The 12645-nt window shown below is 41.1% G+C and overlaps 1 protein-coding gene across 3 annotated transcripts in view; it reads right to left on the minus strand.

Moving 5' to 3' along the window:
- Window positions 1-390: 390 nt before the first annotated feature.
- Window positions 391-12645, minus strand: part of Pard3b (par-3 family cell polarity regulator beta) — a 993253-nt gene continuing 980998 nt past the window's right edge. For 2 of the 3 annotated variants that reach the window (XM_048344902.1, XM_048344901.1), the window contains one exon: window positions 391-1556. In XM_048344902.1, the coding sequence (XP_048200859.1) occupies window positions 1196-1556 (361 nt within the window). In that variant the 3' untranslated portion in view covers window positions 391-1195. The remainder of the gene's footprint in view (window positions 1557-12645) is intronic. The other variant, XM_048344903.1, reaches the window with a different exon arrangement.

Raw genomic sequence — 12645 nt, forward strand, 5'->3', positions numbered from 1 at the left:
CCAGCTCCTTACTGTTCCTGAGTTCAGATGTGTTCTGTTTGGCACTCAATGGGGAACTGGCACCCTTCCCTTGGTGCATTGCTTTCCTGGGTTGCCTGACCAGCAGGCCCTATATTTTCTCCCCCAGGTACATTCTAGCTCTCTCATAGGAGTCTTAAAGTAGAGGCCAAAGTTGCAATAATTAAGATAAGTAAAAGATTTGGGGATGAGGGCTGGGAATATGGCCTAGTGGCAAGAGTGCTTGCCTCCTATACATGAAGCCCTGGGTTCGATTCCCAAGCACCACATATATAGAAAATGGCCAGAAGTGGTGCTGTGGCTCAAATGGCAGAGTGCTAGCCTTGAGCAAAGAGAAGCCAAGGACAGGCCCAGGACTGGCAAAAAAAAAAAAAGATTTGGGGATGACTATGAAACAAAATATCTCCCCCAAGTGACTGTGCCTGGGATATGGGTGGGAAAAAGGTTACGGCCATGGGAGTGTCAACACTCGTTCTCAGCTCTTTCCTTGGTCCTTGGACTATATTCCTCTGGGAGCTCTGATTAGCTCTGCAACACCTCCCAGAGGAGAAGGGCTCTGTAGCCCTCCTCTGGGTATGAAACATTTCAAGAAGATCACTAGTCATATTTGCTGTAGCTTTGTTCCCCCAGAGAATACACTGGACTAACTAAGGCACCCACATCACTAGCCTCTTTACCTGCCACTCTGTAGGCCTTACTGCTCCAGTGAAGGTGCAAAACTATTCCTCTGAATGTGTGAGGATACCAGGAAGGAACTGCCCCTCTCTTGCTAACCTGTGGGATGTGGGGTGGGCATCATTGGCACAGGTAATCCGAGCTAGGGAGTGCCACATTGGGCATATCCATTGTTAGTTGCTTATTCAATTGGCATTGTCATTGAACTGAGCAATTATACAAGCCTTTCAAGTATCAAGAAGTATCGTTGCTATGACTCTACTCTTCCTCATTCTTCAGTATCCAACATCCTATATGCCACTCCCTCCTCCCCAACCCCCCCCCCCCCCCAAACAAGAAGCCCTTACTCCTTTCCTGCCCTGATGGACAGTCAAGTATTGCATCTTCAGTGAGAAAAAGCTACTGTGTACCATGGAGAGTGTTAACCTAGGGAAGGCATCAGGGACTAGGTGAAGGTAGTGTTGGACATCTTTCTTGAGGGACTGATGTTGTTGGTGTTCAGCTATACAGCTGCAGTCATGGGGTTCTTCTGCCGAGGGTCCTGGGGTCGGTAGGGGTACTGGTCAGGGCTGCTTCCTCGGGGCACTGCTCTGCCCAATTCCTGATAGGTTGGCACTCTGTGGTGTTGGGGAGGAGAAGGTGGAACATCTTGTCGGAAGGGTCCTTTGTGTAGGGGAGCAGGCGGGGGTGGGTAGCACTGAGGGTAGCGGAGATCTGCCAACCTCAGATCTGGGGGGCGGGCATAGCTCCCCACTTTGGGTGGATGCCCGGGATGAGCCCCTGGGTAGTACGGAAGCTCCCTTTCCTGGTAGAGCCCTCTGGGTGCTGCTGTCAGGTAGTCGGCAGGGTCTGCTGGTCCTCCCCTATGAAGAAAAGCAGAGAATTATGTCAGCAACTGCTTAGCACTCTTTAGACTTCTGTATTGTTCACTGTGGCAAGAAATTAGGCCTAAATAATGGGAGGCAAGCAGAAGTGATGTGTGCCCTCAAACACAAGAGAGGAAACCTTCTCCTCTGTCCTTCTTGTCGGCCCATTGGGACAGCCACTTGAGACCACAGGTGAAAACCATGTGCTGAGAAAGGCTGGGCAGCAGGAATGCAAGCGCCTGGGGCCGTGATGCTATGTGCCACCATGTTAACTAGAACTTCTTATGCTCACTGTTGGTTCTTTGGTCTTGTTTATATCCTCTTCTGTTGATTTTCATTATAGTAGCTAAACTAGCTTCCTCTATTAGGCAGTGATGGTAGCTCTGGTAAGGCTGGGGCCCAGTATAGTCGATCAGACCTTTGATTCTCTGAAGAGTGTCCCAGATATGGTAACAGAAATGTAGAGGCTAGTTGGAGTCAGAGATTTGCCACTGCTCTATTCACTCCTTTCCCAGGTCTGGGAGGGGCTCTTTTAGTGGTCCTGGCTGTTGTCACAGTTCTGTGTAGATTACTATTTCTTTCTTTCCGTGGTTCTCAGAAAAAGCTCCCAATCCAGGGCTGGGAATTACCCACCCAGACTCTGATATAACATGGTGAAATCAAGAAGTACCACCAGTAGCAGAATGGGAAAAACCAAAACAGCTGTCAGTTGCCTTGTGTAATGGGCAGACATACAGAAAAGGTCCAGGGCAAGAATAAACACTAACAGGAAGCGACCCTGCTTGGATCTTTCTACTGAAGACAACAAGCGTCTTCTGATCTGTGTGCCATAACAGAAGCAATCGGTCTCTAGACAATGTGCAGATGACGGCATCTTGTCTAGCCTGGGGTGAAACACATGACTTCTGTTTGCAGCTCTTAAAATCCCATAAACCTTCTGTGCACATATTTACCACCACCATTCACAATCATATCCCTGAGTCCTTCCACTTTTATCCAATCCCCCCCTTAGAAATTTATTATTATTTTTAAAGGAAAAACAGCAACAACAATAATAAATGAAAAGCTTTTCGATGTCAGAGCATAGACTAATAGAACACTTGAAAGAAATGACAGGGCTGTAAGAACACAGTGCCCGTGGTTAATCAGCCACTGTCAGTGAGGGTCAAAACCACTCTGTAATCTTCAGAGTTGGATGTTAAAAAGGCTCTGTCCATTCCCCAAATCAATGAAGATTTGACAAGCTCTGGGCTCATGGAAAACAGCCTGTGAACTCATCCACCCATCCATAAAGATGAACAATAGAATTCTCCCACTGCATTTGTGTGGATGCATCTTAATTTGGCTGTGTATAATAATGAAAGATAGATCCTTGAGCTTGGGGTAATTTAGTTAGTGAGAGTTTTCAGATAAAAAAAATTAAATTGTTTGCGTACAAGTTATTATAGCATCAGCTGCTATTATTCAGTGCAGTTTGCTTTGCTCTGTTTTAAATTGCCCATGACAAATAGAGCACAAATACATTGCTTATCATCTGTCACTGCAGCCCCAGAGAAGAAAGGACCCAGGTTGCATCATGTCTTTCCCAGAGAATGTCATCTTTGATTTAACAAACTTCCAGTCTTGTAGCATAAGAATTTTTAAAGCCCCCCCCCCCCTAACTCTGCTCATTTCTATTTCCTCTGGTTTTATTTTGGAGATTTCAGAAATACTTTAAAAAGTCCTTAACCTGTGCTTTCTCTCGAAACTTAACAGAAGATATTTCTCTGCATGAAGTGAAACATGTGGTTTTCCTGCACTCATTTTAAACCCTTAGGATAAATCACTGACATTTGCAACACACAAACATTATCTGCCTTAAAATGAACATACAACCAATGCTCCCTCTGGACTCTCAGAGCATGAGTGTTTCCTGTTTAAAATGGGAAGAGAGAGAGGAGGAATTCCAGGCCTTGGAACTTCAGGGTCCTGTTCTTCTCCCCAGAGATTTCTCTCTCTTTTAAAACAGAACATTATAAAAGACAGGCACACTTTCTTTTTTTCTTTGTTTTTACTTTCTGGAGAGACAATCCAGATGAAGTGGTGATGAGGCATAAACCACGCCAAGTGACTCTGCGACATGCACACAGGGACATCAGCTATCCTCTTGTTCATACCTTGCCCTCCTGCCATCCAGTTCTTGCTGCAAGGAGAAGGGACAATTCCCCAGGGCCAGGAGGATGACCTCAAGATAACAGGAAGATTTTATTTCTGAGAGTTTGCTTACAAGTGGCAGAAACCAAGGGAGGGGGCTGCACTTTGTCAAGAACTGAAACCCTGGAAATAGTCTTTTCCTGTAGAGCTCATCATAGCAGTTACATCTTTAATTTCTCAGAGAGAAGAAAAACAATGAGTTGGCTTATAAAAACAGTCTTTATGGTTCAAAGAGGGCTAGGAGAATTTTTCTTTCTTTGGGAGGGTGGTGTGTTACATCATTTCCTCCATTTTTTTTTTGCCAGAATAATCTCTAACTTCTTGCGAATATTATCATATGCTGTGTGCATGTGTCAATGTGTATGCACATGTGCACACCCACACAAACATTTAAAAGAACAGTATTTTCTTTTTCTTTGTGCTGGGTATTAGGGCTTGAACTTAGGGCCTAAGCGCGATCCTTTTACTTTTTCCATTCAAGGCTGGCACTCTACCATTTGAGCCACAGCTTCACTTGCAGCTTTTTAGTAGTTAATTGCAGATAAGAATCCCACAAATCTTTCTGCTTGGACTGGCTTCAAATTGTGATCCTCAGATCTCAGCCTCCCGAGTAGCTAGGATTACAGACATGAACCATCAGTGCCCAGTTAAAAGAATATTTTTTAAACAGGAAAATAAATTCTCTTTATTACAGAACTGGCTAGAGGAGGAAGAAGATGAAGCTGAATCATTTGCTTTGTAAACCACATAGCCTGCTGATTTACGTGAAATTTAGTGTTGGTAAGGGAAGCACAAAAACCAATCTATCCTGGGTCCTATAAATATATAGGGCTTGTGATAAGCTGGTGACCAATGCTACTTGCTTTGAGCCAACCCTGAGAAATCTAGGGACAGCTTCCTCAGGAGATTCTGATTAAAACAAAAGCCCCAACAGCACTGTATCAGTATTTCAAAACCTCTCATTTTTCATGAGACCTCAGGAGTCTTATTTGTATGTGTTATTATTTTTCTTTAAGAAAAAAAAGACTTTCCAATTTAAAATCTCACACAGAAACCACAGCCACTCAAGGAAATAGAAACAAGCCTATATTTATTTTCTTTATCACTCTTTGAGGGAACTGTCATGAAAATATCTATCTTTAAAGTTTTTTGCTTTTTAAAGTTTCTGAGTAGGCTCATTTCTGAAAGCCAGAAATATTCAGATTTTGCTTAAAAAATTCAGAAACTGTCTCAGGCATTCAGTTTTATCCTAGACATACAGGTAATAATACTTGTTAAACATTTGACCCAGGCATGACAAAGCTCTACATTATTTATATGTAAAGAACAATAAAGATCACCTTCTTTTCATCAGGTTTTCTTTTTCTCTGCTATCTTGGTATGTAGTTACAGTATTTTTCATTAAGCAAAATGGAGCAAAATGCTCCAATATTTGCTAAGATAGATCTGTTTGAGAAAAGAACTCAGTGTTGGAAGGACAGATTCCCTGGCACATCTTTGCTGGGAGTGAAGGGGCTATACTCATTGGAACAGGGGAAGGGGGCTGAGAAAGTTTAAATTTGCCATCTTTGCATGCTCCTCCTGAATTGCAAGGAAAATCCCTTTCCTCTGTGCTCACCACAGGCAGTCATTCTCGTCATGCTTGCCTCTCCCCCCAGCCTTGGGCATCGATATAGTACACTGAAGAACCAGCATCTAGAAGGTAGGCCGAGTCTCTCATGTCTAGTGATCGCTTCTGGAGCTCAACACAGGACTCGGCACATAGGGCTGATTTTATTCAAGCGAATAGCCACAAGCATATGCAGTAACCCTGGAGGATTAGGTGTGGGTAGGAGGTGGAGGTGGATGAAGGAAAAAGAAGATAAAGCAGCTCATTAAGAAGCAGGAGTTGAAGATGGTTCAAATAACTGACTCAATTTTTTTTCAGAGGAAGAAGGTAAGGAGAAATGAAAGCCCGAGTCAAGTGTTGGATTGGCTCCAGCATGGAAATACTATAAACTTTATTAGGATAGAGACTGCAGGTTTGTTTTGATCCCCAAGAATACTGTTTTATCTCTGTTACTTTGCAGAATACTTGAGTCATAGTAGGTGTTCCATAAATTTTGGACTACAATTTAATTGCCTGGCTTACCAATGAGGTCATCCTTACTGGTTTTTAGAAAATTTAAAGGGATCTTAGTCAAGATGAACTATAAACTAGATTTACTATGGGTAAGTTATGCTTATTTATTTATTTGTTGAAGAATCAGTTAAGGATTATTTTTTATGACCTTCTGGCAAATAAATTTCCTTTGTTTCTGTCATCAGCAGGACAATGTAGGAACATTGTAAGGCACGCATTTCAGAGTACAGTGCAGTGCAGGGTTTAAATAAAGGACACGAGGGAGGCATCATCAAACTCACGTGTGATTGCTTTGGTTTTGGTACTGAACTGGACTGTGGTTGATGAATACACACTGGAGATGGATGTGATGTCCAGTGCTCCCCAGTCCTAGCGCCAACCCATCTTTTCTCCACCAGAATACATCAGGATGATGGATGACTTTCATGTATGCCACCCGTGCCCAAGAGATGCAGAAACCAGGACTACACCAACTTCTCCACCATCTCCTTTAACTCACTGCCCTCTCCTCTCACTCAAGAAAGAACAGGGAAATTCACATGCTTGAGAGATGCACTAAGCTTGAGTCTGCTGTAGTTTATTTAAAAAATATTTATACCCCTCAGTTCTTCAAGTATCATTGACAAATCTTTGCAATACAAAGGTGATCATGAAGTACCTATTGTCTCAAGGTTAGGTTTATGAACCAAGGGTGTATTTAATCCAATGAGCTTTTTTTTTTTTTTTTTTGCTAGTCATGAGGCTTGAACTCTGGGCCTGGGTGCTATATCAGAGCTTCTTTTGCTTAAGATGAATGCTCTACCACTTGAGCCACAGTGCTACTTCTGGCGTTTTTGCACAGTTTTTTGGAGATAAGAGTCTCATGGACTTTCCTGCCTGGCTGGCCTCAAACTAAGATCCTCAGACCTGAGCCTCCAGAGTAGCTAGGCTTACAGGCATAAGCCACCGGTGCCTGGCTCCAATGAGCTTCTTATAAGACAAAGAAGGGTAAAGAAAGCTCAAGAGTAAGAGATCAGAAGTGATCAAGACATGTTCAGTGAGGACAGAGAGGGGCTAAGTTTAGTAGGTTAAAAAAAATAATGGTTTTCCCAATCCAGTAGACAGAAACAAATAACTAAGATTAAATCAGAATTAAATGAATTAGAGTCCAAAAAAGCTATTGAAAGAATCAACAAAACAGATCTTCACTAGCCATACAACAGACAAGGGCCTTGTATCTAAAATATACTTTTAACTCAAAAAATTAAATCTCTATAAAACAAATTCTCAAAGGAACAACTGCCCCATTTACAAGAGAGCTAAAGACATAGAGACTTTCTGAAGAGGAAATAAAAATGGCCAATAGACACATGAAGAAATGCTCAACATCTTGGACCATAAAAGAAATGCAAACCAAAACAACACCAAGATTCCACCTTACCCCAGTTAGAATGGCCATTACCAAGAAAACTAATAACAACAGATGCTGGCAGGGATGTGGCCAAAAGGGAACCCTCCTACACTGTTGGTGGGAGGTAAACTTGTTCAACCACTCTGGAAAGCAGTGTGGAGGTTCCTCAAAAGGCTAAACATAGAGCTCTCCTATGACCCAGTAACCCCACTTCTGGGTATTTACCCAAAGGATCGCAAACAAGACCATACTAAAGCTACCAGCACAACCATGTTTATTGCAGTACTATTTACCACAGCTGAAATATGAAACAAACTCAGATTCCCCTCAGTAGATGAATGGATCAAGAAAATGTAGTATATATACACAATGGAATTCTATGCTTCCATCAGAAAGAATGACATTGCCCCATTCATGAAGAAATAGAAAGACTTGGAACAACTCATATTAAGTGAAGTGAGCCACACCCAAAGAAACACAGACTCTATGATTTCCCTCACTGGTAATACTTAGTATATGTCTAGGATAGTCCTAGTAGAGGATCACAATGGCTCAATAGCTATGTACATATGATCATATAAGATGGTACTAAGTGAAGTAAATTCCAAGATATGGAAACAGTGGTTTTTAATTGTTGTTATTTTTAATGTACTATATGAAGTAATTTCTTTTTTCCTTTTGTTTTCCTTTCCTATGGTTTATCCCCTGTTGTCACTGTATGTAATTTTGGTACCCTGGGTATTGTATATATGTTTATCTGAATTGAGGAGAAAAATGAGGGATGGGGTAACAAGTTTGACAAGAAATATATTCACTAACTTATGTATGTAACTGTAACCTCTCTGTACATCATGTTGACAATAAAATTAAATTAAAAAATAAGTGTTTCAGTGGAAAGTGTGAAAAATCATAAATTCTGAGCAAAGGTAAGAATATCCAGTTTAAACAAACATGTTGGATTTTCCAGTTACAGAAAACCTCCTAAAAGACAAAATCCCATTCCTCTTAATTTCTGAGAAATACTGTGTGTGCCATTAGAAGTTAAGACAAAGACAAATTTTAAAGTTTCAAGTTAGTCTTTATGGGTTCTTTTTTGTTGTTGTTACTAATTGTGACCAATTTTGGGATGAAATGGGAGGAAGAAACTCTTCTCAAGCTTGCCACAGAGTGTTTAGTAGCTGAGTGGGTGCCGGCAGATTTTTTTCCTCTGACATTTCTAAAATACTGCAAAGCTGTGGGGACCAAAAACAGTGCAAAGTAATATGCTGGTAGGCTCTTAAGCAGTTCATGCTATGTGGGAAGAGATGCTTTTAGTCTGTGTTTGGAATTCCTTCAGAGTCAGGTTTCCAGTTACCAAGCCTCCATCCTTGGTCCAGGCACGAATGTGGTTGGCCAGGATTACCAGAGTTCTCTGTAATGCATTTCACATAGCTTTGATTTTGACAGATTTTTTTTTTAGAGAATCATAAAATATAATGATCATTTGATGGCCTATGTTATAGAAATGATTATGTGGGGGAAATTCTACTTTCATCACTCAGAGTTCCCATTGCATTATGAGGGGAAGGCCTTTGCTCTCTGCAAAGAACTTGGATGAGAAGAGAGTGTAGAACAGTTGCTTCTGGTCCTTGTAAACACCAGAGAGATGTTTGCAAAGAAAACAAGGGAGAGATGGTAATGACCAAGTGCTTAGAAAACATTGCTAAAGCAGTTTAGAAAATCACAATTTCAATCATCCTGTTTGATTCCTTCTTCCTTTCATGTTTTTCAACAATGACTACAAACACAAGAATTTGGTTCCTAACAAACTGCATGTGCAATGAGTTTCAGCCTCTATGTAACAGTTTGGCAGGCACAATCTGGAAAATGGCCCTTAACAGTGTTTTATCCTGTCAGTTGGTGGGAAATACTCCTTAAAAATTGTCCTGCTAAAACAATTTCCTCTATGAGGGGGTGAACTGTTTCTGAAGTATAGTGCCAAGGACAGTGAGAAAGGCCATGCATGAATGCCTATGAGAAAAGGAAATCTGTGGAAACCAGAAGATATTTTGAGTGGCTGCAAAATAATAATGAACTCCATTTGGGTCATTTCTCTACATTAATTACCCCGTGCCTCTGTGGTCTTTTTAACCACAGATGAGGTATTTTTTTATTTTATTGTTTTAAAAAGAACAAATGAAACACATAATCATAACTTAATTGGCTGCCTAAATCTTGTCTGTCTCTCTATTCCAACAGAGGTTCTAGAAGTTTCAGTGTATCTGAATGTGGCAGGTTTCATCTAATTGTCATGCAAGAGGTGGTGGTTCATTTCCAAGGGAAGATTTAGAAGGCCAGATAGAGGTGGAGGAATGTAAGCAGTCTGAATTCTAAAAGCCACTTCCCTCACCTTTGGAGAATTACTATACAGTTCCTGCCCAAGGTGCAGGTCCTACATGGAGACAGGACATTCCTGAGGTAAAATATACTGCTCATAAGGGCTGCTTTTCCCTCATCTATTTTAGATGATATGCATATACAGTAGTATATACAATGTTTGGAGAAGACATTTATGTGTCATTGACACATCCACATCTTTATCCCTCTCATTAATTTCTATATTATTATCAATGAGATGAATGATATGTCCTGGCTCCTTTCCCCTCTTATTGATTTCCAGAGCCTGAGGATTTTGATGTGAACTCCCTTTTGATCACTAGAATTCCTTCTAAGAGGAAGGAGTATGAAGGAATCTTATAGATTGTTACTTTCACGGGTGTGTAGCAGAGGTAGAGGAGGGAGGAGAGAGGGGCTCTGGACCATGATTACATTAGGACACAGGAAAATCCTGGCGCTTGCAAATGTCTTATTCTGAGATTATGAGGCAGAAATGTAAGTGCTGGGCAGAGTGCTACAGTGTTTGATCGTCTCCTTAACAAGCTCCAAATGTTGGTTTAGAATCACAAAGATTCAAACCAAGATAGCACAGTAGCTCTTTCCTGAGCAGCTACAGCAAGCTAAGTTCTATCCTGGGTGTTTTATCCATGTTAACATATTTATACCTCATAACAGTGCTACAAGGTAGGTACCATTTTAAACCCTGACTTGTAGATGAGGAAAATGAGTAACAGAGATATTAACTAAGTCAACCAAAAGTCACGTAAGTGACAAGGCCTAGCTTGATGTCCAGACAAGAGAGACAGAGGAGCTTCATGCTTGACTAACACTAAACTATGCATTGTCAATTGCTTTCTGCATGCTGATAATGTATGTACCTTCTGGTACTTGGTAAAATTTTTTTTCTTGTTTACATTTGGAAATACATTTTTAAAAGAAAGAATCTAAGTAGTGAAGAGGCCAAAAAGATTTTTCCAGTGAGTGTTTTGGCTTTTCTAAAAGAAGCTGAATTTTCTAGTGAGTGCCCGTGGTAGGCCAAAGAGCTCACCCAGAATTTCATGTGGAAAGAAATCTCTTCAGAGACCTTCTTGATCTACCTTCCCTGGAACACAGAAAAGTTTACAGCCACCTTTTGTGAATGTCAAAAAACGTGGTTTCACTGACTAAGGGAAACCACACAATAAAGTGAACGAAACTAGGTAAACTAAGTGAACACTCTGTGTTCAAGTCCTAAAAGCCTTGAATGTTGGTGTCATTAAGAATCAATGCAGTGCCAGGTGTGAGGTTCATGCTTATAATCCCAGCTCAAGAGGCAGAGAGAGGAGGATTATGGTTTAGGCTGGTCTGAACAAGTTAGCTAGAAATCCTATCTGAATAAAAAAACAAAACTAAAAGTAGCAGGTCTGGGGCCTCGCTCAAATGGAAGAGTGTGTAGCTAGCAACTGCAAAACCCTAAATTTAATCACAAGTATCACAGACACAGCATCAATGGTATATTTGTAAACAATAACAACAAGTCATGAAGAATTTGAGGCTCTTAATCCAGGAGATGGGCTAAGATCCTTCATTTTTCCCAAAGGACCAAAGGATGCTGATGCCCAAAGGAATCCCAGGGTGACTATGGGATGTTTTAGACATATAGTCTTGTAATGGTCTCTCTGGAGAATGACATGATGGACAGAGTTGGCCTACTGGAAATCTAGACTACTCTCTCATTGCCATTCCAGCTAGATATTGGGTTGTAGCAAATGTCTTTTAAACTATGTGTCCATCTTAAACTATGCTGTCCATCTTGGTACTGTAGTCTTATTGTAGGTTTATATCTCTTTTCATCTGGACCATTATAAGAGCAATAGTACATTAGGGTTCAGGCAAAGTTGTGGGTCAGCTTCACAAAGGAGCAATTCAAGAAGTGTAGAATTGTAGATGAGTGAGTGCAAAATCAAAGGACAGCCACATTTCATAACCACCTAGCCAGCTGCCACCAGAACTGAAGGAATTTTGAGCATAATGTACTTACTTTCAAGTGAAACAGCACCACTTCTAAAGGTAGGTGAGTTCAGTTTTCTTTTTTCTTTTTAACTTATTTTGTGCTGGTCCTAGAGCTTCAGTTCAGGGTCTAGGTACTGCTCAAGTCTAGTGCTCTTTTACTTGAGCCATTGCTCCACTTCTGACTTAAAAAAAAATAGTTAATTGGAGATAAGAGTCTCATGGACTTTCCTGCTCAGGCTGGCTTTGAACCATGTTTCTCAGATCTCAGCCTCCTAAGTAGCTAGGATTACAAGCATGAGCTACCAGTACCTGGCTGAGCCCAGCCTTCTTTTGCTGACTGTGTGGATGTTTATAGGTTTTGGCTGTGATGCTCTCAAATTGAAATTCTGACAGCTTAATTGCTAAGAGTTTTTTGTGTGTCTCAATGTGCAATCTGCCTTAAGTGCGCCTCATTTTTATACCTAATAATCCTACATCGAGAAGACTGAGGTTTATATAACGCATTTCAAAAATCTCTGAGATCACCTTCTGTCTTAAGACATGAGCATGTTAGCAGTTTAATTAAAATAAGGTAGCTGAAAGACAAACAGAAGTAGCAACTGAAATGTTGAGTTCACTTTTGGGTATCAGAGGCTTGCCAACAGTACCTCCATGCTGACTTCATTTCATTTCTAAGCAGGTTACTCTTGGAAGGGCCTCCCATGTCCTTTACTCAATGGTGATCTGAGATTTTTGGTATAGGGGCCAGGCATTATCCTCGAAGTGTACAGGGTGGAAGTTTGAAATTTGATACCTTGTTCTGCTAGCAACATGGCTGGGTAGAATTGGAGACAATTAAGCTAACAGTCTTCCAGTGCCCATGCTCAGCACCAGTACCGTGGGCCCCTTCCCCAGTTGCCACTGGATTATACACAGATGCATGTTTGGCCCCTCTCTATTAATTTAGACGTGGAATCAGCATCTACTGATAATTTTCACTACAGAACAGAAGCGATTCTCAGCCTTCACTTTCC

This window comes from Perognathus longimembris, chromosome 4, assembly GCF_023159225.1.
Source record: "Perognathus longimembris pacificus isolate PPM17 chromosome 4, ASM2315922v1, whole genome shotgun sequence".
Taxonomy (NCBI): Eukaryota; Metazoa; Chordata; class Mammalia; order Rodentia; family Heteromyidae; genus Perognathus; species Perognathus longimembris.